At 39.1% G+C, this 25667-nt stretch overlaps 1 protein-coding gene across 9 annotated transcripts in view; it reads left to right on the forward strand.

Moving 5' to 3' along the window:
- DLG2 (discs, large homolog 2 (Drosophila)) overlaps window positions 1-22741 on the forward strand; it is a 2293993-nt gene extending 2271252 nt beyond the window's left edge. For 8 of the 9 annotated variants that reach the window (XM_011938528.1, XM_011938530.1, XM_011938531.1 and 5 more), the window contains 6 exons: window positions 4617-4667; window positions 5801-5902; window positions 8165-8337; window positions 10804-10913; window positions 15648-15739; window positions 17816-22741. In XM_011938528.1, coding sequence (XP_011793918.1) covers window positions 4617-4667; window positions 5801-5902; window positions 8165-8337; window positions 10804-10913; window positions 15648-15739; window positions 17816-17922 — 635 coding nt within the window. In that variant the 3' untranslated portion in view covers window positions 17923-22741. Of the gene's footprint in view, window positions 1-4616; window positions 4668-5800; window positions 5903-8164; window positions 8338-10803; window positions 10914-15647; window positions 16202-17815 lie in introns of those variants that run through there. The other variant, XM_011938534.1, reaches the window with a different exon arrangement.
- Window positions 22742-25667: the final 2926 nt, after the last annotated feature.

Consider the following 25667-nt stretch of genomic DNA (forward strand, 5'->3'; position numbering starts at 1 on the left):
CTGCATCATCTCAAGCATTATAAAATAGGTTTTCCAACTATATTTAGCACCAGCTAAAATTGCAGTTGATAAAATGTACATTGTCTAATTGTGCAAAATACCACCTCAAAACTATCTTAATTATGGACTAATTCTAGATTTCTGACAATAAAGTAGTAAAATTCAGCCTTGTATTTTTGGCTGTTCTGTATCACACCTTACAATTGCCTTTGTATTAGGAGGTGGTAAATACTAGGCAAGTATAATGAGGACTATGCAAGCTTCTAAAGCTGAAGACATGCCTTCCTCAAAGCTCAGTAAAGCTCTTTACATCATCATGAATGTGTGCAAGCTGATAATTATCCTTCCAACCCATTAGTGCTCATCAGTTAAGTAGGATTTTCAAAACAAGGATCTTGAAGAACTGATCTGAGTGAAACTAAGGTGTTGAGATTAGGAGACCCAAAACTTCTCCACTGAAGTCAGTCAAAATGGTGCATATTCTTCACCTTACTCTATTGTTCTCAACTATTGCCCTTAGATGTCTTTACTCCTTTAGTCTTTATAAAGCAATTTATCATTACATCTATTATCTCATTTAATTTCTGCAATAAAACTATTAGACATGTTTTACATTAATAGCCCCCTTTCCATATGAGGAAGCTGAAGCTCCAAGAGGCTGCCTACCTTATTAAAGTAGTAGCACTGCAAATCCAACCAAGACCTCTTAATTCTGAATCCCATTCATTTTTCACTCTTTCCTGTAGTTTGTAATCCAAGCCTCTTGACATTTTATGTAGTAACTTTCAACCATTTCATACTACCTATAAAGTTAATACAAACAGCAATATTTATGTAACATTATGCACCAAGTCTGATTTTAAGGACTGTATGTATATTAAATTCATCTTCTGAACATCCTATGGAGACAATTTGCCATTAATTTACTGTATGACCTTAAAGAAATTACTCAAGGTCTTTGAGACTAAGTTCTCTCCTATGTAAAATGAGTAGCTTGAATTAGAACAGAAATGGCAAATAAATTTTAATCAAGGTTGAAACTCTAACCAATTGGCAATAGCTGCCTGAAGAGTTGTAATGAAAAGTATTCTAAGGCCATGTTGAGGCTCCGCAGTAATCCCGGCAATGATCAGTTTGTGATGGCTGTCAAGGTCATAGAGAGTAACGGTGTGTGGAACGCACTTGCCATCTATGAAGCACATGAACCCTAAGCCCTTTCTTAGCGCTAACATTCTATGGCTCTAAGAACCTAATTAGCTCTTGAAAATCATCATATGCAGGCATTAAAACTAAATTTCGTGCATTAAATGTACTGCCACTGGTCTTCTCTCCATCATTTCGCTTTTCTAGTTTCCAGGAATTCCTAAAGAACAGCAATTTGCTTTTGTCTAGCATGAAGGCATACTAGGGTCTCTCATTGTGACTGGCTTCCAGTTTAAACACATAGTGTTTTGTGGAGACTGTGACAAAACCCTCTGCCAAGTCTCTGGCCACTGCAGACATCCACACAGAGCTCTGTGCTGCTCTCCCACTTTCAGCCATGCAGTTGCCAGAACAAAACCAAGAAATAGTTTGTGCCTTTTTTCAGCTGTTATTTCAAAGTGCCAACCCCTCCTGAGTAGAAAATAGAAAAACTCTTAAGGATGACTATTTTATGGGGATGACACAGCAGCAATGAAAAGAAAGAAAGAGAGAGACAGAGAGAGAGAGAGAACTTGTGTTTAGAGGCAGAACACCTGATGGCCTCTTAATAACCCTGACCTGGTTTCACCCCCTATCTCTCATTTCAATTTTTTGTTCATTTGTAAGCTTTACCTCAACACCCACCCACCCTGCCCCACAGAGAATTCTGCTTCTGTCACTGTTTCAAGACAATGCAATATACTCCACAAGAGTTGCAAAAGGTGTGATATTAAATCTTGACTCCACTACTTACTAGCTGGGGAATCAAGGCTCATTAACATCCCTGAGCCTCAGCTTCTTCATCTGTAAAATGGGGATCATCAGAGTACCTACCTCAAGCAATGGCTCTGAAGAATAAAAGCCAGTGAGTGTGAAAGACCCTCAAGGCGTGCAAATTGCCATAAAGACAGGATTTTTCTCTCCTTCATCACAGTGGCTTTTTCTTTTCTCCTTTGTCTCTTCCCCATTACCCATAGTGCTTTTCATTCTTGGACATGGAAGTAAAAATTAGTTTAAGATGCTGAATTCACAGCAATTATGTCATACCCACATCCACGGGTTTCCCCACAGGCTTCCTGGGTATTACACAGTACCTGATTACCACAAGGTCTTGAGAATTGGGGTGCCCTGGACATAAGGGATGCTGCCATTGCTGTCTACCAACACTACTGCTCTGAACCAGAACCAGTGCCTTTCATTAGAGAAGTAAACCAAGAAGCGATGGATAGACAGATAGAGAACTCTTGAACAAAATTAATCAAAGCTATGCTTTGTCCTAGTTTCCGGAATCACAATCATATATGCTGACATCAAATATCTTATTAAAGATTTGCCTTTAGAACGTTCCATCAGAATGATTTGCAAAGCCATTGGGAAGAGATTTTTATGGGAACATGGTGTGCTCTATTTATTTAGAGAAAACCATGCTTTCCAAAATTAAATGACCATATTGACAGAAACACAAAGTAGAACCTACCTTTGGCCTAATTGCTCATCCTGTTTCCCATGACTTAAATCAGAATGCAAATTTGTTGACATCTTTATGTCAAGCACTCAATGGGGCACTGGAGACATGGTGATGAATGAAACTCAGTCTTTAGCTTTATGAAGCTCCCAGCCTAATCATGAAGTCCAAGAGTTACCTGACATTTAAAGCTTTTGTTATCCCATGGTCAGGATTCTTCCCTTGCACATTAATTGTTGAAGATGTCCCCCATAAAGTTATAGTCTAAAATTGCAATATTAGTCTACTATGCTTCTATCATTAAAACTATACTTTTTCCCCAAGAATTTGTACACTTCTTTAATTGACCCACAGTATTTTCCTGATGAAATAATACTAAAATAAAACCTTGAATGCTTATACCCTCTACGTGGCTCAGGCTTTAAATAACTGGGGGTTAGTAATCAATCACCTTCACGTTTTTTGGCCTAGGCTCTGTACATTTCAGTAGTTTATTCAAAGGGAATCATTCTTTTCCTGAGTACAGAAAATAATGAATCTGACTCCTCACTGACCAAACCCCTGACCAATATGGGAGAGTCCCCTGAACACTTCTGGGGTGGCCATGGGTAGATACCACTTAGGAGGAGCATCAAGGTCCATTCTCTGTATCCTTAGGAAGTAGCTTGGCGTGGTGGCGCCATTCTGAGCCCAAGCCCTCCTTGAGGCTGAGGTAAGATATGACTTCAGCCTGGGGCCATTTCTCACACTTGAAAAAGTAAGACACTCCTACCCCCATCCCATTCCAGCTACCCAGCCTCCAAGGAAGTCATCTGACTTCACAGCTATACCCACATATTGCTTAATTTTCCCAAATCAGTCATTATCAAAACAGTCGATGATATTAACTCTTCTTACGAAATTACCTCTCCTTTCCCTGGTGCTGTGGCTATTGAAGGAAGAGAACCTGGCATTGATAAACTATGAATGTGCTTCAGGGGTGGGCGGTGAGGATATACAGCAAAGGTGAATTGCCCTTTGGTTTCAGAAGTTACCTCATATTCCACTCCTGCTCCACTATCTCTTCTAGTAGACAGAAAGTTCTTTTCAACAGCCCTAACCTATTGCCGCTCCAAAGGTTAGTCAATGCAAATAAAAATGCAAACACTTAAGGGTTTGCAGCTGAAATTGAGCTAATTCTCTGAGCAATTAATTCATCAATTGTATAAAATAGATGATTGAAAAAATAAATACCAAAAACCAATTTACTTTCTATGGTTATTTGTTGACTTGAGGTCTACCCTGAATCAGAAGTCTTGTAGCAAATGACATTGGAGGGACCGACATTTTACTACCATGTCTTCCTTAGTTCTCTATCTGAAGTGTCAAGGCATGGTTTAGCAGCAATTATAACCAATGATGCAGGACACTCCTCAATTTTTGATCTTCATTAATTGACCCACAGCATTTTCCTGATGAATTAATATTAGAGTAAAACCCTGAGTGTCCCGATGAAGTTTTTATATCATAAATTAAACAAGCATATACTTGCTTTTGAACAGTGTGCTTCTTGGGGAAATAAAATAGAAGATGAAATAAAAGGTACAGCAATTCTGATTATGTAGCAGCCAACTATTGAACTGGACCCTTTCCTTGAACTAAATAGCTTCCTTTTAAGTAGTAATGCTTGGTGTAGAGGCCATGGCATTCCATTCTCAATGCCAGACAGAAATCAGTCTCACAGGTCATTGCCCTGCAGCAAATAGCTAGCAACCAGTTATTACTTAGAGTTATGACTGTGAAAATCTGATACTAAAATAGTACTAAAGAGTTTTGCGAGGATGAAGGGATTTTTGAATGGCTCAAGGAGAAAGAGCAAGGAGAATTAACCCTGAGCTGTGTCTGTTTCCTGTATTTCAGAGCAGGGCTTGTCTCTGTAATGTATGACTGATTGTTAGTTCACTGTGGTTTTCTTTTCTTCTCTTCTCAGGAGGACAAGAAGACCTCATTCTTTCCTATGAGCCTGTTACAAGGCAGGAAAGTAAGTTTCCCAGCACGCTTTCATTCCTGATTTCTGGGACATAAATAGGTGACATCATTGAAGGAGGGAAAGAGTGAAGGACTAAGGAGAATAAACTCTGCTTAATACTCTGTTGTCGGAGTTGCTGGATGCAGCACACCAACATGGCACAAGTATACATATGTAACAAACCTGCACGTTATGCACATGTACTCTAGAACTTAAAGTATAATAAAAAAATAAAAAAATAAAAAAATACTCTGTTGTCTTGAGATGGTACCCTTCTCTCTCTCTCTCTCTCTCTCCCTCTGTCTCTCTCACCCTATCACCAAACAAACAACTTCCCTGCTGAGTATGGGCAGTAATAGCTCCTAAGAGAAGGATGCAGCCCTCCAGATGAGTGGTCCTCAATGGGAAGGAGCACATTCAAATTACCTAAAGAGCACTAGCTGTGAGACTGGTGAATAAAGTCTCCTGAGAGACTGATGTCAGCTCAGTATTGAGAAGGCCTTTCTAGCAGATCTGCCTAAGATATAGGCTATCTGTAAGCTGCTTCTTTTTCCTGGAGGCATTCATACAGAGGCTAATTGCTATTGACAAGGATATTGCAGAGAGAACTCAAGCATCAGATGAGGAGTTGTACCCTGTGAACTTTCAGGTTCCTTCTAATCCCAGATACAAGGAAATCCAGACACCATATCAAAGTATAGAGAGTATTTTGATCTGGGGAAAAGAAATCATGAAAACATAAGATGTTATTACTACTAACAATTACTTTTTATAGTCATGTCTAAACAATAGCCGAACAGCTGGTTTGGATTCTTTCTTCTCCCACTCAGTTGACAAAATTCAGTTGTTTTGACATTATGTAGGCGGAGCCAGAGAGTAAGCAAAACTCCTCTAAATGTTTCTTTTCATCGACAGATACTGCAGTTGCCTTTCCCTGCTAGTACATTCCAGAAAGTAGGCACTGCCAACCTCCTGAGTGTTAAACATCAATTTCCCTATGCAAGACTGTATGAGTAATTTATCCAGTGAGGCAATGCCCTTAGCAGCTCTTACTGTCTGACAGTTAAGAATCACCCTTGCAGGACAGTTTTGCAGTTGTTTCCAAGTCTTTCTCTTTATCTCCATCTTCCTTTCCCATTCTGCAGTAAACTATACCCGGCCAGTGATTATCCTGGGGCCCATGAAGGATCGGATCAATGACGACTTGATATCTGAATTCCCTGATAAATTTGGCTCCTGTGTGCCTCGTAAGTGTCATTTTTCTTTCCTCTGGAGGGGGGGAAAAAAGAACTTGGAGTCTTTATGAGATGGTAAAATGTAATTCTGTTCCTCCAGTAGTCTCTCCAGTAATTCAAATGCCAACCATTTCCGATTAGCTGAGTGCCTTATTTAATTTCTTTGCCTAACACTTTTCATCATTTATGCTGCTGTGTGTCATTCTGTATTTAACAAAAATAATAATGTTTTCTCTAAACTGATTGTAGCTCCTTAAAAGGCAGGGTGAATGTTTGTGGCCCCCCAACCATTTAAAACAGCATAGGATTTATGATAGGCATCATTATGTTTTTATAGATTGATTGAAATGCCACTGAAACATTATTTTTTATAGGACGGAAGAGATCGGAAACAAAGCCGTATATTAAAATCCTCTCAGGATGACTTAGGGCCGTATGTCAATCCCAAAACCCAACAGGCTTTCCCATGTTGACAGTCCTAGGTTTAGGGAGGATGAAGACAAGAAGATGTGTAACACTTCAATGTGACCTCTAGGCCATTACAGACTTTAAACTACTTTCTTCTCATTATAGATAATCATCAGGCTTCCTGGGCCCTCTGATTGTAGACTTATTAGATTCTAACTGCTCTGCCTTCGCTCCTCCCAACCCCCTACCATACTTTCTCCACTCATTCACCCCGTCTATACCCCGACTCTGTCACACAGAAATGCATGCAGACCTTCTATGTATGTAGATAGGTCCATCAGGAAATGTTAATTTCTTAGATAATGGAGCTCTTACATCTGATACCAACAGATATTTCTCTTCCATTCTACATGTTTTAACACTTACGCTTTCAAGTGTCTCTAACATTCCAGTACTGCAAATTTTGCATGAGATACATAAGAATAGCAGGAATTGTATGTGTCCAGTACATGGCCAAAAGACTAGGATGATTGCTGTATCTCATGAAACAATTCCCAGCAAGGGCTCTGGGAAGAGATCCTGCCATAGAACATATCCTGAGAAAGTCTTCAGATAGGAAGGAGCAAATGAAACTCCAGGTCGTTTACAACAGCTTCCAGCTTGCTCTTCCACTTTTGAGGGAAAGAAAACAGAAAGTACTTAAGCATTCTTTCCACTTTTCCTTTCACCTTGTATATTCTTTCTCTTTTTTTAAATTAATAGAACCATTTTATGATAGTCAATATGTGTTCATTGTACAAAACTTGGAAAATACTAAAAAGAAAGTTAAACAAGAAAATTAAAAGTACACAAAATCCCACACAATACCCAGAGATAACATCATTGTTAATATTTATGTACATTTCCATCTATTCTTTCTTTATATGCATCCATTTTTCCCTGTGATTATTTTTTGCTTATTTAAAAATTTATATAACTATTTCAAATGAGTACTATATCACAATTAATCATTCTTTCTGAACAGCTTGGTTTTTTCCTATTTTTCACTATTAGGAATTATAATGAAAATATCATTGTAATTATGTTATAATTATTACTTATAAAATAATAGAACGAATATCTTTAAGGATAAATCTGTATCAGAAGTTTTGATCATTTTTATAAACATATTTCTAGGAAAAAATAAGTGAGTCGAAGATTTAAAATATTTTAACAGCTTTTATTCATTTTGCTGGGTTGCTTTCCCCTTCTCTTCTTACCAAAAAGTTTAGGTGAGATGGTTAGAGTTGCTGATTTTTAGTCCTATGTTAACTGTAATTATCTTATTTTGTATATGTTGAGGTCTGAATTTTATGTTCCTTTGTAGAATATTAAGTTTTTGTTCTGGCAGGTGATAATTTACTGACACATCAGCTTCTTCCATTTGTGATATGATTTTCACTTTGTGAAGATGGATGTAGAGTAAGTCTAGAGTAACCTTTTAAAATGTGGCCTTTCTGGGATCTCCATGGGTTCTGACTGAACTCTGGTGTCTTCTAGCAGTGTGCAGTGTCTAAACTGTCCATTTGAAAATGGCCTCTAGGCAGAGAGGTGGGGTGAATCCTCCCTCATATGTTTCTCTTTTCTCAAAGATTACAGCCCTGTACTTCCTGTTATCTGATGCCTGAAAACAGTTATTTCATATATTTTGTCCAGTATTTTAGTTGCTCATGGTGGGAGGGTAAGAGTAGTACCTGTTACTATGTCATAGTTCTTCATACTACATATTTCTACATATCAATGTTGAGGATGTGGTGGAGAATATAGGTGTAAAGCAAGTTTATGGTATAAATGTACCTTAATTTTTTTATTTTTTGTTTTCTAAAGATACTACGAGGCCAAAGCGAGACTACGAGGTGGATGGCAGAGACTATCACTTTGTCATTTCCAGAGAACAAATGGAGAAAGATATCCAAGAGCACAAGTTTATAGAAGCTGGCCAGTACAATGACAATTTATATGGAACCAGTGTGCAGTCTGTGAGATTTGTAGCAGAAAGAGTATGTTCACCAATCTTCTTACACCTCCCCTGAAGAAGGTTTCTAGGTTGCAAACTGCATTTTTTTGGTCATTACTCTTTCTTGATTGCAATTGTAAATTTTGATTAAATAATTTAAGACATCCAAGCAGAGAATCACCTTAGAGCAATGTCATTAATCTTTGTTCTAATTTCAATAAAGTGTTCTCAGTGACTGGAAAAAGTAGGAAGGGGGTTGGGGGAATATCTATAAACCTAAAGGCAATTAACAGCTTGAAGTTCATGAGGATTCGCTTTGTCTTTGACTCACTATCTGAGGCCCCAGTAAACAACCTAGATTTTATTAAGGCAGGTTTACTACTTTGGTTCTAAACCAAGGAGACAGCGTTCCTGAATTCTTTTGTTAGAGGAAGTTATTTTTTTCTCTGTCTCTCTGAAAACTTGGCATCCTCATGGTGGAAGAGAAGATAGATGAGAAGGGCTGCCCGGCCCGCTGCTCAAAGAAGTTCTAGCTTAGAGGAGGTATAGATGCTGCAATTCGTTTCTTGCTGGTAACTTCACAGGCATGGAAAAGAGAAGAATGTTCAGGAGAGGGTAGGATAGGAAGCCACCTGGGTGTGGCTATACAGTCTGCCTACAGAGGGATCCTATCTCCTGTGAAAACAGAACCAATATTATAGGATAAGATATTTGTTGGATTGATTTGATTTGCCATGACCTTTTCCAGTGTACTGCTAAAGAATTAAACAAGAAATTTTGATGTCTATCTAAGAATACACTAAGAAGTTGCATCTATTTTCTTTCCTTCCTCTCAAAAGTTCAGTTCTATCAACTATATAAATACTGGTTCTAGTCAAACTGTCCTGGATAATTGCACCTATTTTCCTCTTTGTTCATGTCGTTAACTTGAAATGTTCTGACCGGTGAATAATCATCCAGCATTTATATGTGTTGCATGGCTGCTGCACTTCACAGATAGAAAACTTGAAGTCTATTACCTAAGTAATAATGGCTTGAACCATCCTAGTGGGTTTCTCATATAAGAAGAGTTCAAGTATTCACTGGACTGTATTCATTTTCATGTGAACATTATAGATGAGATTTTAGCCCTTATTGTTGATTTAGGATTGTTCCTATCTGCATAAAGTACCTTTTTTTCTCTTCTTGCATAAAGTTATTCTAGCCTCAGGGTAATGAGGGCATTTCTCTCCAGGAGGTAGAATATGATGTGGCAAATGTATCTGCATTTCCAGAAATGCTTTATAAAGCAGCTCCTTGCTCTGAGCACTCATTGCGGTGGAAGCAAAGTTAAATGAGGTGTGCTATAATGTAATAGCATTTTTATTTGTTAACCAACACGAAATTTACATACCTCATGCAAGCCTTTCTCTCTTGGCATTTAACCAGCATTTAATTTATTCATATATATATATGTATATATGTTATACATATATATATGTTTTGTTGTTGTTGTTTGGTTGGTTTTTTTTTTTTGAGATGGAGTTTCACTCTTATTGCCCAGGCTGGAATGCAATGGTGCAGTCTCGACTCACTGCAACCTCCGCCTCCTGGGTTCAAGTGATTCTCCTGCCTCAGCCTCCCAAGTAGCTGGGATTACAGGTGCCCACCACCACGCCTGGCTAATTTTTTGTATTTTTAGTGGAGACAGGGTTTCACCATTTTGGTCAGGCTGGTCTCGAACTCCTGATCTCAGGTGATCCACCCGCCTCGGCCTCCCAAAGTGCTAGGATTACAGGCATGAGCCACTGCGCCCAGCCAACCATATATTTAAGTTAACTAACCATTTTTGTATCTGTCCTCCACTAGATTGAGCACATTGCAGACAGGATACATACAAGTGCTTTGAAAAATTCACATTATTCTCAATCTTCCACATTGAATGTTGGGCAGGGTGAGACAATGAAGTGTCTATTTTTTCCAACCAACAATTCCGTTAGTGCTCAAGACTTGCGTTTGCATGCTCCTAGCACTAGATTATTCAGCAAGTTAGTTAGTGTGAGTCTTCTATAAAATGCAGCTGATAATACCTACCTCAGAGATCTGGGGATTTCTTCTTGACAACTGTCTTCAGAGATGGTTTTTAAACTTCGTAAGAATAGACCCAGTCACATAACATATGGCTGCATGTCATCTTTGTGTGTTACATCAGGTATTTAACGGAGAGAACACATGTAAAATGTCTAGTCCAGTGGCAGACACTTTGTAAGGGGCTAGTTAGTATTAGTTATTGTAAACACTCAATGATCAATTTTTATTTACTATATATCAATTTACTATGTATTGATTTTTATTATACATCAATTTACTGTGTATCAATTTTTATTTACTCTTTGCAGCGATCTTTTTCTGACTTTAGAAATCTAGCATCCCCTACCTTCCTCTAAAACCTACATACATTAGTTTCCTTTTGTTGGATTATGGCCATGTTTTCTATATTAACTTCATATTTTTCTTCTCTTTCTACCAGGGCAAACACTGTATACTTGATGTATCAGGAAATGCTATCAAGCGGTTACAAGTTGCCCAGCTCTATCCCATTGCCATCTTCATAAAACCCAGGTCTCTGGAACCTCTTATGTGAGTAGAGGGCATTGGAGGCCTTCATCCAACTAACTCCCTGTTCCATCTTATACTGCAAATTACTAACAGGACTTTGCTGGGAATTCTTACAAATGGGAAATGCCATTGTTGATTTTTCAGCATTCTCTTTTTTTAAAGATACATCAAAGCTTTTTAAACCACTAGAAACATAATGTCAGTGATTTCTTTTTTTCACAGCCCTCATTTTAACAATAATGGTAATTCCTTAAAACATCTTCAGTAATGTTTCCTGATTTTTATTGTTTTTTTGTTTTTATTGTTTTTTTGTTTTATTGTTTTATTGTTTTGTTTTTTTGTTTTATTGTTTTTATTGTTTTATTGTTTTATCAAACAATATTGATTTTATTTTTTTATTGACTTCACAGGTTGTTTTATTTGTTAGTTTTTGAGGTTTTGTTGTTGTTGTTGTTTTGAGGATAGCTTGGCTTGGTTTGGTTTTTTGGTTCGCTTTTGTTTTCCAAATGATAGAAAGCAATCATTTTTTAATTGTCTCATACTTCTGAGGCAGGTCCATAAGTAAATCTTTTTAAATATGTAGATTTTTTATAGAGAGAGTAGACAATATTTGAGACTTTTTTCATTGGCATTTTCCTTGGTTCTATAATAGAATTCTAATGTTCCTTAATTAAAACTTTACATACATAGAACATTGTTCTTAATAGAGTTTTCGTAGTGGCATGGCAGTAAAACATATGTAACTTAAGCCAGTAGCTTCATACCTGTGCACTCAGGGTCTTTTCCTGTTTTTCTTGTTTTTTGTTTTTTGTGTTTTTTTCTCCAAAGGACTTGTGAAATAACTTCTTTCAAAAATCATTAAACAAAGTAGGCAGACATTCACAATCTGACTGTAAAGTCAGTATAGGCAACCCCCATTCACAAAGGTGAAGCTAAGAAGGGGCTACCAGCAGGGACCTGAAAATTGATCAGGCAAGATTTGGTTCTTTGCTTTGCCACTGATCAGTTAAGTAACCTTGGGCAAATTGTTTGACCTTTCTAAGATTTAGCTCCTCACCTCTAAACGAGGCACACTAATAAATACCTCATACAGCTAGTATAAAGGTTAAATAACAAGATTAGGAGTTTAGTAAAGCTGTTCATATAGCCTTTGGCATACGGTAAGTACTCAATACATAATACCCATTATTATTATAAAAGATATAAAATTACTTCATTATAAAGGAATAAAACTATTTTATCATTATAGAACATATAAACAGCACCTCTTCCATGACAGTGCAAGAGATAATGCCAATGTGTCTGTCATAAGGGCCTTGATCAAATGTTGCCTTCATCTAGGCCTCAAGACCATAGTGTTTGACAGAGTTCAGGAGTGAACCACAGAGTACTGGAAAGCAATGTTTATGGAAAGACTGAAGAAATGGAAATTGTTTAATCCCAGCGGTAAAAGCAATTGCTTGCAGAGGATATTAACTAACTGTTCTGTGTCTCCTCTGAAGACAAAGAAGCGAAGCAAACTGCAGCAGCTGGAATGGCAGCCTGAGAGAATTAAGTTAAATACATAGTTGAGCTCTGGGGAAATTGCCAGAGATGTATCTTGAAAGCAGAATATAGTCCCATAAACAAAAAATGCACAAGGATTCTTACCAGGATAAAAAAAATAAGATCGGGAGGTCACTGACAGTACCTTTAGCCCCATGAATTTAGGTATTAAATTATAATATAAAGAGTTTTTCCCATGGCTGGCACGTGGAAAAATATGTACTAATGATAAAATAATGATTCTTAATATTATCATTCCCAACAACACGTATTAAATTTTTCCTTATATAGGATACCGTGTTGGGCATAGAACAAAGTGAATTAAGCAAGTACAAATTTCATAATGTAAAATTGATCTATAATCTGTAAAGAGCCTCATAAATATAAGTAATGCTAACATTAATAAGAGAAGAGAAATAGTCCTTACCTCCTGGGAACAGCCATCTTAAAGGCCTGTTTCAGAAATAGAAAAATAAATCTTCATATTGTAAACACTTAGTGGGATAAATGGCTTCCCAGGGGAGTGAGGCCTGAGGGAACGACAGCAGTGGCACATTTGGTCCAGTGCAATATTCGGAGACAGTCCCATCTGGCACTCCATAGGAGAAGGTCTACTGCCTTCCACAACTATGAGATGACTTATTTTAGTTATGCCTTAGGGCACTGTCACAGCCACTTATCACCAAGGAAAGCTAAACATACTAAAGGCTGGATTTCACAATGAGGACAGTGAATCTGACATAATTTGCTGCAGCCATATTCATGAGTCTTAAGCACAATGATGGTGACATTCAGACCAATGCAATCTAACTATTAAATGTTGGATGTTTACTTTATAGTTCACTCTTTTCCAAGGCTTTTACTCCAGGAGCAAAGCTGCCATGAATTGCCCATTCCCCAGGGAGGAGTGAATGCTAGGTCAGCCGGAACAAAAGCATGGCAGCTGTCACATTTATGCATTGATACATCATCACACACGTTATTTCTCAAGTGCATCATCCACATCAAATCACAGAGCTTATTAGCACATACATAGCTGACTTTTCAGAGGAGCATAAAATCAAGGATGTGTAGGAAAGGGATGTTATTTTTATATTGTGCCACCATCTGACTTCTGTGGCAATGTCTTCCCACGTGGCAATGTCTCTTCACCCTGTCACTTCCGGTCTGCTTTTACCTTCCTGCTCCCATGATGCTCTGTGTTTACTTCTGTCTTCAACTATCTTATAATTATGTTTATTTATCTAGCTCCCCATTTGTTCATTCATTCATTCATTTACTCACTTATTCATTCAACAAATAAGTGTTGAGGCAGACTCCATGCCACATGCTGACAAACAAGCCATGGTCTTCACCCTCAAAGAATTACTGATCAGTCAAGGAGACAAAATAAATTCACAGGTTAGAGGATAAAAACCTAAACTAAGTTATTGCTATAATCAGTAAAAAGGTAATTCAGAGAAGATGGAATTCTTGGCAGTCAAGTTGAAGAAGATCCAGAACTACATGATTTTTTTTTTTTGAGACAGGGTGTCGCCGTATTGCCCAGGCTGGAGTATAGTGGTGCCATCATGGCTCACTGCAGTCATGACCTCTTGGGTTCAAGCCATGTTCCCTCCTCAGCCTCCCAAGTAGCTGGGACTAAAGGCATGTGCCACCATGCCCAGCTAATGTTTGTATTTTTTGCAGAGACAGGGTCTCAGCATGTTGCCCAAGCTGTTCTTGAACTCCTGAGCTCAAGTGATCCACCTGCCTCAGCCTCCCAAGGTGTTGGGATTATAGACGTGAGCCACTGTGCCTGGACCACATGATTTCTTGACATCTGGAGCAAATATCTTTCTCTGAAGGGCAGCCCTTGGTTTAGCCCAGCATCTTCTCCACCCACAAGTAACATCCATTCACAGCATGTAGGGCTGAGACTGTTTGGAAGAAAAATTATACATACTCCCCCTCAGGACAAGATGAGTTTAGCAACAAGAGTTCAGGAAATGTCCACTTCTTTATATTTTAGACATTAATGTCTAACATCAATATTTTGTTTTTTTCCAAATAAGCCTCTTTTGAAAGATATCAAGTCTTTGTATAGTAGGAAGTCTAACTAAAAATTGGTTTAAAAAACTGAAACCTTGAGTTCTTACCCCAGATTACTCTTTGTTAAATACACAGTCTTAAGCATGTCCCTTCTTGCCTCCGTTACTTGCTCTGGAAAGGAATTGACTAAGGCCAGATTTTCCAGACCCAGATCTCTGGCTTCTTAAGCAGCATGCAAGACAGTAATGATTTCAGAAATTCTACGTGCACCTGTGATGCATCCTGATCAGCCAAGCAGATTGTATTTGACTGGACTTTTTTTTTTTAATACCTGGAAGACCTGGAAAGATAAAGCTACCAGTAGTTAAGAATCAATAGATTAGGTTTTAGAGAGAATTCAAGAATTTTTCATTTCTCTCCCACCTTGATTTATCCTTGAGGCTTTTAAAAAATTGTATATATAATAGTTGTACATATTTTTGGAGTATATGTCATATTTTAATACCTGTATACAATGTGTAATGATCAAATCAGGGTAATTGGAATATCCATCACTGGAAATGTTTTGGGAACATTACAGTTCTTCTCTTCTAGCTATTTTGAAATATTCCTCTAACTGCATTTTATACCCCTTAACTAGCTCCTCTTCATCTCCCCTCCTGCCTTCCCTTCCCAGTCTCTGATAACTACCATTCTACTCTCCCACATTTCAGATAGTCTGAGATACACTAGAACAAACTCCAAGAAAGGGTGACCAGGAAAGTTCAGATTTAGAAATCACATCAAATGAGGGGATAGATGAAGCAACAGGACAGTTTATTCTGAAGAAGTAGAAGCCTCAAGACACACTTAAGCACTTTACTGAAATATCCTAGGGCCTACCATGGTAGATATTAGGTCCCTGCAGAACAGAGACCAGTGACTGCAAATCATAAGGAGACATATTTGGCTTTAATCCAATGTGGGAGCAAGAGACTGCCCTTTGAGAGAATGAGCTTTCTGGCCGGGAGTCCTTGTTGCTGAAATTATTCCAGCGCAGAGGAGTCCTGAATGAAGACTAAAAAGCTGTTGCTAAGATTACACTATGCTTTCTGCAAGATTTATTTTTGCCATACATTTTAATTTTTTAGGATTTGGAACATTCCCTTTATGTTCTAATACAAATCCTCATTTTCCCAGGGAGATGAATAAGCGTCTAACAGAGGAACAAGCCAAGAAAACCTATGATCGAGCAATTAAGCTAGAACAAGAATTTGGAGAATATTTTACAGGTAAGTTCACTTTTACCCTGGTAGTATGAGAAAAGGGATAAATTGTCTGACATTTGGCATAGAGAGGGCTCTAGCCTGGTGTACTTGTGCCCTAAAACCTTCCTGTTGAGAATCCCTAATATCTGTTTCATTCACAAGGAGTCTCCCTCTGCTTCACCCATTTTGACGCAAAGCCCTGGGTTCTCCTGAGAGTTCAGCTACAGTCAGCTCCCATGTTCCCACCAGCCCTACCCAAAACTATGGGCAGCGGATGCCCCTGAGCTGTCTCGTACCATGAAAAGGATTTTAGGCACTGCTACCTCATTAACTATGTCCCTGATATCATCAGAAAACTTGAAAAACAAAATTTTAGGGCTCAAAATGGTCAGTGTCCAAAGCAGTTCTTCTTGAGAAACCTGGAGGCCTCCGTTCCCTGCTCCATGAGCCGTCGTCAGTGTCCCCATCACCCAGCAGCAGCACGTGAACAAGATACTTGAAACTCTTCCTCATGTTTCAGTTCACTGTGTCATGTCTCAACCAAAAACGGTTTTTATTTTCTTTTTAAATGTTTCCTTGGAAACATGAAGTTAGGGGACTAGAGGTTTTTATTCTCCTGGATGGCCTGAGTTCTGAGTTCTCTGTTCCTATACGCTTTCATAGAACACTGAGTAATCAGACTTTGTGAAATTTGCCTTACACCTGGTTCCCAGTGTTTTAAAAACAAGAACTTTCGAGCTGGGCACAATGGCTCCCTCCTGTAATCCCAGCACTTTGGAAGGCAGAGGCAGGTGGATCGCCTGAGGTCAGGAGTTTGAGACCAGCCTGGCCAACATAGTGAAACCCCATTTCTACTAAAAATACAAAAATTAGCTGGGTGTGGTGGCAGATACCTGTAATCCCAGCTACTAGGGAGGCTGAGGCAGGAGAAACTCTTGAACCTGGGAGGCAGAGGTTGCAGTGAGCCGAGATTGTGCTACTATACTCCAGCCTGGACGACAAGAGTGAAATTCTATCTCAAAAAATAAAAAATAAATAAATAAATAAAACCCAAGAACTTTCTTCCTGGATTACCATATGTGAAGTTAGATGTTTTATTTTTTACCTCATTCAGAATATAGAAAGTGTCAATGTCTTAGCAGTTTGTAAATATCTTGAATCAGGTAATATTAAGTAATCTTTCTGTCAATAACCAAGAAATGAGCTATGTTTCATCCTAAAAGAATGAAAACGTAGGAAAAACAATCAAAACAGTGTACATTTTGACAGTGGTTTACATTTGGTATACAATACAATAATTAATATATTCTGAGGATTATTTTTAAATATCTAAATCATAGTGTCATATGAATAATATTGATGTGTTTTGGAAATCTTTCTACAAGATAGTTTTGTTCAAATGAGACAACAAAATGTACTAAAATCTACTCCAAGTGTCTTAGTGTTTTAGGAAATATACAACTGATCAGTTTGTTTATATTTCTTCCTATTTATGTTCCTTATAAATAGTGGCTTACGGCATTCTCAATATGAATAGCCCTGTATGGTAAAATCTCAATTTACCAGAGATTTGGGGAATGATTGGGTTTTCCTATTAAGGGCTTTGAAGGTTGGGAGGTTAACTAAACTTCCTTCTAAAATCTTTATTATTTCCTCGGTGTCTACAATATCTGAATTTCTACTGCTGCCAAAGTAAGTAAATATAGAGACTGTGAGGCCAGTTTTCTTTTCTAAATAGGGAGCTCTCAGTCTGAAAATTGATCAATGCCTAGCTCAGTGCCTGGCTCAGAGTAGGCACCCATAAAATATTGGTTAAATAGATGAGTGATTCATTGTCCAGGACTACAGACAGACATGTAGAAAGTGCAAAGACTGTGATGCATTTATTACTGATCCAGGATATCCATTGAAAGCATTTTTAAAAATCATGAATGTAACTTTGCTAATGTGAATTTTCTGCTTTTTCTTACTAATGAAAAATGATCTGAAGCTTCCTGATGAGTTGTCTGCTACTGATCTGAGCCTCCAATGTGTGAGTGATGATTGTTCTTCACCATCCGGGAAATGATTTCTAATTCTGGATGTTTGCTTTTGTTATAGCTATTGTCCAAGGAGATACTTTAGAAGATATATATAACCAATGCAAGCTTGTTATTGAAGAGCAATCTGGGCCTTTCATCTGGATTCCCTCAAAGGAAAAGTTATAAATTAGCTACTGCGCCTCTGACAACGACAGAAGAGCATTTAGAAGAACAAAATATATATAACATACTACTTGGAGGCTTTTATGTTTTTGTTGCATTTATGTTTTTGCAGTCAATGTGAATTCTTATGAATGTACAACACAAACTGTATGAAGCCATGAAGGAAACAGAGGGGCCAAAGGGTGGGACAGAAAAGACATTGCAGTATGAAGGAAGGCTTTGGTTTGCTCAAAGTGCCAGGTGTAGGGATGAACTTCTGACGGGCTTTCTGCCCAAGAGATGAGAGCCTCCTCACCCCAGCTGATGTCCAGAGCTGATTTAGCTGCAGAGCTCTCTGTGTCTTTTGCTTTAAAGAAAAATTGCCAGCACTCAAACCTCACCAACCTTCCCATTACCCACATCTGTAATTGGTACACTTCGAATTTTATAACTATGCACATCTTTTGATTTCTTAACAAGCAAATGAAAGAAAGAAGGAAAAAAGAAAGGAGTCCCTTTGGAGACGACATACTATCAGGGAAGGATAAGTGTGTAGTTTTTTGACTGGCATCTGCAAAGACAAGCATTTCATAAAATTTGCAAGTGTATGGAGGACTAACCTCACTGACAGGAGGGGATTCCACCTGGAATTAGCTTTATGATTGTTGATTGCCTATTTTGCCATTTATAAACTGAAAGAAGGCACTAAAGATGAGAATAATTTATACAATAAAAATATATTAAATGTATAGAAACAAATTTCTATAGGTTAAAAAAGTTTTGTGAAATATTTTGTAAAGACTAATATTGAAAGACTAAATGTATGCAACATCAGCAGATGATCAAATTCAAGAACTGAAAGTTGCACTCTCCCTTTTGTTGCCAATGATCCATTAAGAGCATCTGAGTTTCTTTCAAGTCTGACAGACTTCTTCCTCACTCACCTCCCTTCCACATTAGTGATACACTCTCATGGAGCACATCCCTCAATGAGTTGCCCTCATGGATATTTTTGGAAAACATTTGGTTAATGCATTTTTTTTATGCTGATGGCTTTTCAGAGACAAACTTATGCAAATGATCTAAAGGGAAGTTTTTGCTTTTCTCTAGTTAAATAACCTGAGCCTGCCATGCAAATAGTTGAATAACTTTGTTCCTAGTTACTGACATACAATTCTTAAAGGACCATTTAGCATTTTGGCCAACAATGAGTAATTAGGATTAGTACTTTTTTGTTTTACAGAGTAACTGAGAGTTTTGTAACATCCAGAGATGGTAGTAGAGCCAACGGGAGATCTGTTCCTAGATGCACTATTTCTTTGAGGAAGAGAGAGAAGAGAAGTGTCTGGTTGGGGGTGAGGGGTGCAGACTTTTTTGTTTCTATGTACAGGGCAAAGTGATAGAGTCACAAGGAAAGACAATTAATGACTTTGAGCTCAACCAATTGAACTGCCTTTCTTGGAGCTGCACCTGGACCAAGTTTATTTTTTAACAATTATAATAATGATGATTTGAAAAAAGAAACCTCCCAAAGCCTATAAACTGAACTAGAAGAGTTAGTTTCCCACTTTAGAGTGGATGGCGACATCAGCATTGCTTTTGCCCATGGTGTTTAGAGAGAGACTTTTCAGTGATAATAACCACTCTACTCTGGGTTCTGTGCATGCCCAGACTAAGCCCCATCGCCTTATTTCTGGGGTACATCCAGACCTGGCAGGGATTCTGCCACACTGTGCAGCAAACCAGCATGTAGGCTGGGTAGGAGAGCAAGAGATAGAGCCATCAGTGTGATGGGGCTTCTTCACAGTAAGAACATCGCAGCTTAGAATGAGAGTCTCTTTCCAAAAACAGGCATTGTTCATCTTAAACTAAACATCATTGTCTGCCTGGCTGCAGTCAGCAAAACAAACACAGAAATGCAAAATTATGCATCTTCCCATAGTCTTGAGGCTTCCTTTGCCAATGGAAGGGCTAGCAATGCATTTTCCCTCTCATGAAAGTTAAATTTCCAGAGACTTCCTTAGATTGCTCAAAATGTTAAAGATATGTCCATGTCTGCAATTCGCCAGTTTCAGGTCAAGGCCTACTTTCATCAATATTGCTCCCAGAAGTTTTCTGCCACCAGAATGCCATTCCTGATCCCAGCTCTATTTTTAGGCCACCATGATAACTTCTTTGGTTTCTCAACTGAGCATGCAACCATTTATTTAAAAGACTGTCATTAATGAGTAGATGTTTTTGCGGGTCGTGTGATGTGCTTTCCATTTACTAGTATTGCTGTGGCTGAGTACAATCAAATTGAACCACCAACCCTTGGTTTTGTAGTAATATAACTATTTATTTTCCTAGTGTAGATGCTTTCAGATTAGAATTGGCATTTGCACTGATTTTTTATGTAGATTTATATAATTATATAGATACATATATATTTGCTTGAAGAATCACCAAGCAAATTGGTGAGAGGGTCTTTTCCTATAGAATTTACACCTCCATTTGTTGTGTTGTCTTGCACTTCCCAATGTTGATGTCTCCATGGCTCCAATGAACTGGTGTATTTTGCAGCAAATCTGATGACTTGTATGGAAATGGCATGAAAGTTACCCAGATTACATCTGGTGCAAATGCACTCGGAGCCTGGGGCCAGACTGGTGCTAACACTGCAAACTTTGTCCAGAGCTCTCTCCAACCTGAAGGCTTGCTGGGGGTGCAATGTCACCTTCACACATGCTGGGCCCTTTCAGAAAAGTGCCAGATCGTGTAACTGGTGCTATTTTTCATGCTCTGGTACAATGTGTAGCACCACGGGGCTCTCAGCTTTACCAAAATCAAAATTCCATTTGTCAGCTAAGTGCAGAGGCATTTGTTTTTTGCTCTCCTCCCACAGAATTGTTGGCCATTTATTTGCAGGCCTTTTGCGGGATTTCTTGGCCGTTTATTTACAGGCCTTTTCTCCCAGCCCCAAATTCTTGGGTTGGCTCTGTCTGCTTAAAGAGCCTGTCTTCACAAAGCCGCACTCGGGTGCCTCTGTGCGCTGTCTTAGATCCTACTGCCAGCCCTTCAGGACTCCGAGCCAGGAAAGAACTCTCCAACCTCTGGCTCGAGACTCTGGTTTTTTTTCTCATTCTTTTCCTTGCTCTCCTCCTTCTTCTATTTCTGACTAATTCCATCTCTCTCTCTCTCTCTTTTTTTTTTTCTTTTTTTGTTCCTCTCCTTTTCCTATTCTTCCTTCCCACCATCTCTGAGTTGTTGACTTTCTCCTATAATCCTTCTCTATTCCCTTTCTCTTTTTGTCCACCTCTCCTTCAGTCTCTGTTTCTTTGCCCTTCTTATTCCTCTTCTGTCCTGTCCTTTCTCCTCTCCTCGCATCTCTGATCATCTTCTCCCGCACATCCCTGTATTGATTTTTTCTGTCCTCTAAAGGGCTCATGGCTGATTCAGACAGCAAGTCCGTGCACTGGACTAATGACACAAATACTTTAGGTCGCCGTTTCACCTACTCAGCCCAGAAAGCAAAGCTGAGCGTGAGGCCCTGACCTGGAGCCTGCTCCAGCCCGCCTCCCGGATCCAGCCTGCACCGTTGCCCTGGCAGCGATGATGCATATGCTGTGGGCCCTGCCGGCGCCTGAGTGCCTCTGCCTGAACGCTGCTCCTAAGCGAGCCCACTCCCAGCACTACCGCATGGCTCTGAGGACACTTCCTTTCAATAAAGGCAGACTCTGGCCCCAATTATTCTGATAGCAAACCTCTTCCTCCTCATTGAAGCCATGCCATCACCTTGGTTTGGAGAGAGACATTTTTTCCCATTCATAAGCTTTCTTTTTCCCATTTTCATGTGAAGCCCCTTCTGCTTTTCAGCTGGTGATTGCTCTGGTGAGACTGAATGGACTTGCTGGTGAAATGAAATCTCTTCTTTCCTGTCTTGGTCCTGCCTAAATTTCTACAAATATATTTAAGCCAAGGACTCAGGCTAATTCCTAAGTTGATCACATTAATTTGTCACTCCTGGGGGAAAAAAATCAATTCCCTTGAAGCATGTGGAGTACCTCCTGTGACATGCCAGGGGGCTCCCTACAGCATTCTGTGATATACATTTTACTTCTGTGTATGTATGGTATATATGGTATGTATACCATGTACACACATGTTACATTGAGTATGAATGACTGTGGTTGGAAACCCATACACACACTCAAGTCTGTAAATATCCTTCCTCACTGAAACCTGTGCTTTGGAAATCATTTCTTGTACAGCTGTGCAGTTTCTTGTAACAGCTGAGGACAAAGCTAAGACAGGCGGACAATTTAGACAAAGACCATCTAAAGAGTACAGTATCTCCCTAGCAACTCATGAGGACAGACAACCAAGTGGCAAGGTTGACTCCCAATGGGATGGCAGACTTTTCTTCTCTCCTTTTTGAGTTTGTGTTTTCTAAGTGTTTCTTAACTTCTGAGTGCACCAGGCTGTACCCGTTAGATCCTTTCAATATGACAGTTTTGTGCTTCTCTCTGACAGGGTGTTTCTCCATCGAGCTGTAGTGCAGGATGGGAGGGAGGTGGGAATACTCCTTGCCTGGGCTGGAGTTTACAGAGACACTGCACAGCTTACACTCCTGTTAAGTGTAAATATTCAACACTTCCATTCCATTTGTGTAAAAAATAAAGCACACACGATTATAAAATCAAGATGTATATTTCATACTCAATGTGTCTGTGCATATTTATTGCGTTTCTAGTTGTCAGCGGTGGGTGGCCCCATTGTAAAAATGCCTGATAGAGTGTTTATAAACATGTCATGGTTTTATTATAAGATATAAACATTAAAACATTTTATACTTTATAGCAAATGATTTTCTCCCAAAGCATAATTTGTCTTATTTCATGAGGAATAGAATCATTCATGTCTATTTTTATCAATTTTTGTCTCTGATTCCAGAGCTAAAATGCAATGAGGATGGGTATGCCCAGAGTAGTACTGGCACTGCTGAGAGGAAGTGAAAAAGCTGTTTTTGCATATTCTTAAATATTTGGTTACCATCTTGCCTGCTTTTAATCAGGATTTTTCCAAAAGTGAACAATGTATTAAAAGATAGATTTTTAAAGATGCTCACAGCTATGTGAGGGGAAAAATCTATTTCCCAGTGTCAAACTGTGGGATTCCAGAAGATATTAAGAATACAGAAAAATAATTTTTTTCTTATCTGAAACATTATGCAAAGAAAGGCATAAACTGGGGAGGAGGTATCATTGTCTTATACACATTGTAGCTCCAAAGATTTGACTGTATCAAAAATGTCAGGTTTGGGAATCTGGATCTGCCAGATAATGTTCTAAATTGTTCACTTCAGGTTAAATACATGCCTTGTTATATTGACATTTAGCCTTGTCATATTGACATTTAGCCAGGTTTGACAGCTGGAGAACCAAAACAAATTCTGCTCACGAGAGGGGTGAAATTTTGCATCAAAGCAATTGCTTTGGATTATGCTTTGTTTCATGATAAACTATCATATAATTGAATTAGCCATTCGGGAAGCCAGACTAAGTTGTTCATGCCGTCCTGGCTATCAGGAATCTGCCAGGTGTCCTAAAGCTGTCCTTGGTGCTGGGTAGTGAACAGAGACTCTCAGACATGGTATAAGAAGACATTGAGGCTGCAAGACCAGTGTGGACCTCAAATTTTGACAATTCTGCAATTTTCAACATTTGCACAGTCTCACCTGGTTTAATATTAATGGTGACACTGTACACAAAGACAGATTCACTTCAATAATGGATGTGTTCATAATGAAAGAAGCCAAAAGAGCATTCAACTTTTCTGTGTCCTGTTTCATGTCTGCAAAACAGTTTTTAAATCATGATCATGCTAGAAGTCTAAAAAACTGTGGCCGACACATCTCTGAACCTAAGAGCGGCTAGTTATGAACCTGTGATCTCTGTAGATACTCTGAGGCCATACACCCAGTGACAGAATTTAAAAGCCTCACCAAGGCACAAAGCTAGGGAACATCTGTACAGGGAATCGCAGTGAGACCCATCGTCTTTAAAGTTGTCAAGGGAGGATGTGTTCTATGAATAATAACTCCAATTTCTGTTCTCTGTCACCTTTCCCTTTGGGACATCTCAGAAGGCACCATGGCTATCATTACACAGATCCCCTTCCCTCTCTAATGTTACAGCCAAAGCATCAAGTCCAGGCCTTGTCCCTAATGCCCCTGAGCACTCTTAGGACAAAGCTAGAAAACTTGGGTAAACTTCGCTAAAGCCTGGGGATAGCAAAAGGGAAATAAAGGATATTCTTATTTATGGTATGAGCTTAGTGCTCAGCCCCTGGCTTGCTGACATGAGAGACAGAGGCTACCTTTCCCCAGCCACCCAGGCATCCCTCAAGCATAGCTAGACCATTTGTCAGACCCTTTCTTCTGTTGCAGCACACCTGAGAGGCGCTGTATCCATGTTTGACTCAGCACCTGCTACATTAGGTGCCTGCTGTCTCCATCACAGGCTGGAATACAAACGGAAGTGCCTCAGTGTGGCTTTGATTACGCCTTAATTGTAAACTTCAAAGGACAAATGATTTACAACATGCTTCACATCTCGGTATAAGGCATCAGTAGAACCTCACTGGTCTAAACTGTTCAAAGCCCAAAAAGCAAGTTCCATGAGAGACACTAGTTCTCTCCCACCCTTTCAAGTCCTGTCTTTCCAGTTCTGGGTCCCTGTCTTGTGTGGACGATTGAATTAGGTAACATCTCCTCTTCAAGACTTCGGAAGGATGAGCTGTGTGAATTTTGAACAGCAGAAAACTAACATCCATACCATGAGCCAAACATACAGAACAGGTTTCATTCCATCAAAATATAATTGACTATTTCAATCTGAAAGAAGAGGAAAGGAAGAAAAATACCTTCTTTTCAGCAGGCATTAAAAATTTCAAATTCTTATAGCTCTACATAGCAAATTACAACGAACAGTTTCTTAGTAACAGAATTAGTCCCTCAGAGAACAGTTGATTTCTCTAACAAAATTGTGAAACCAACAAGCTAAAAGGTTGGATCCTAATTGGATTGTTGGATTTTTGTGAGCCACACCTGTGTCTTTGATATTCTTAGTAACCTTTCAGCAGAAATTATGCATGCACCATTCTCCGTCATCTGGCACTTCTGGTATGAATAATCCTTGTGGTGAGGAACTCTCTCCTCTTGGTTTCCCGACTGGTTTCTTATAACATCACTCATCCTAATTTACTTGAACCAACAAATTGGGCATCCAGTCTGCAGTCCTTTTTCTCAACATTTGGAGAAGCACTCTTGACCATCTGAAATTCTTCAGAGTAAAAAGTTATAGAGGCTGGCCGGGCATGGTGACTCACACCTGTAATCCCAGCACTTTGGTAGGCCGAGGTGGGTGGATCACCTGAGATCAGGAGTTCAAGACCAGCCTGACCAACATGGAGAAACCTTGTCTTTACTAAAAATGCAAAATTAGCTGGGTGTGGTGCTATGTGGGAGGTTGAGGCAGGAGAATTGCTTGAACCCAGGAGGCGGAGGTTGTGGCAAGGTGAGTGCACCCCAGCCTGGGCAACAAGAGCAAAACTTGGTGTCAGAAAAAAACAAAAAAAGTTACAGAGGCTGGGTTCAAGACCAGCCTGGCCAACATGTAAAACCCCATCTCTACTAAAAATACAAAAATTAGCTAGGCGTGGTGGAGGGCACCTGTAATCCCAACTACCCAGGAGGCTGAGGCAGAAGAATCGCTTGAACCTGAGAGGCA

This window comes from Colobus angolensis, unplaced genomic scaffold (assembly GCF_000951035.1).
Source record: "Colobus angolensis palliatus isolate OR3802 unplaced genomic scaffold, Cang.pa_1.0 Scaffold174, whole genome shotgun sequence".
NCBI lineage: Eukaryota > Metazoa > Chordata > Mammalia > Primates > Cercopithecidae > Colobus > Colobus angolensis.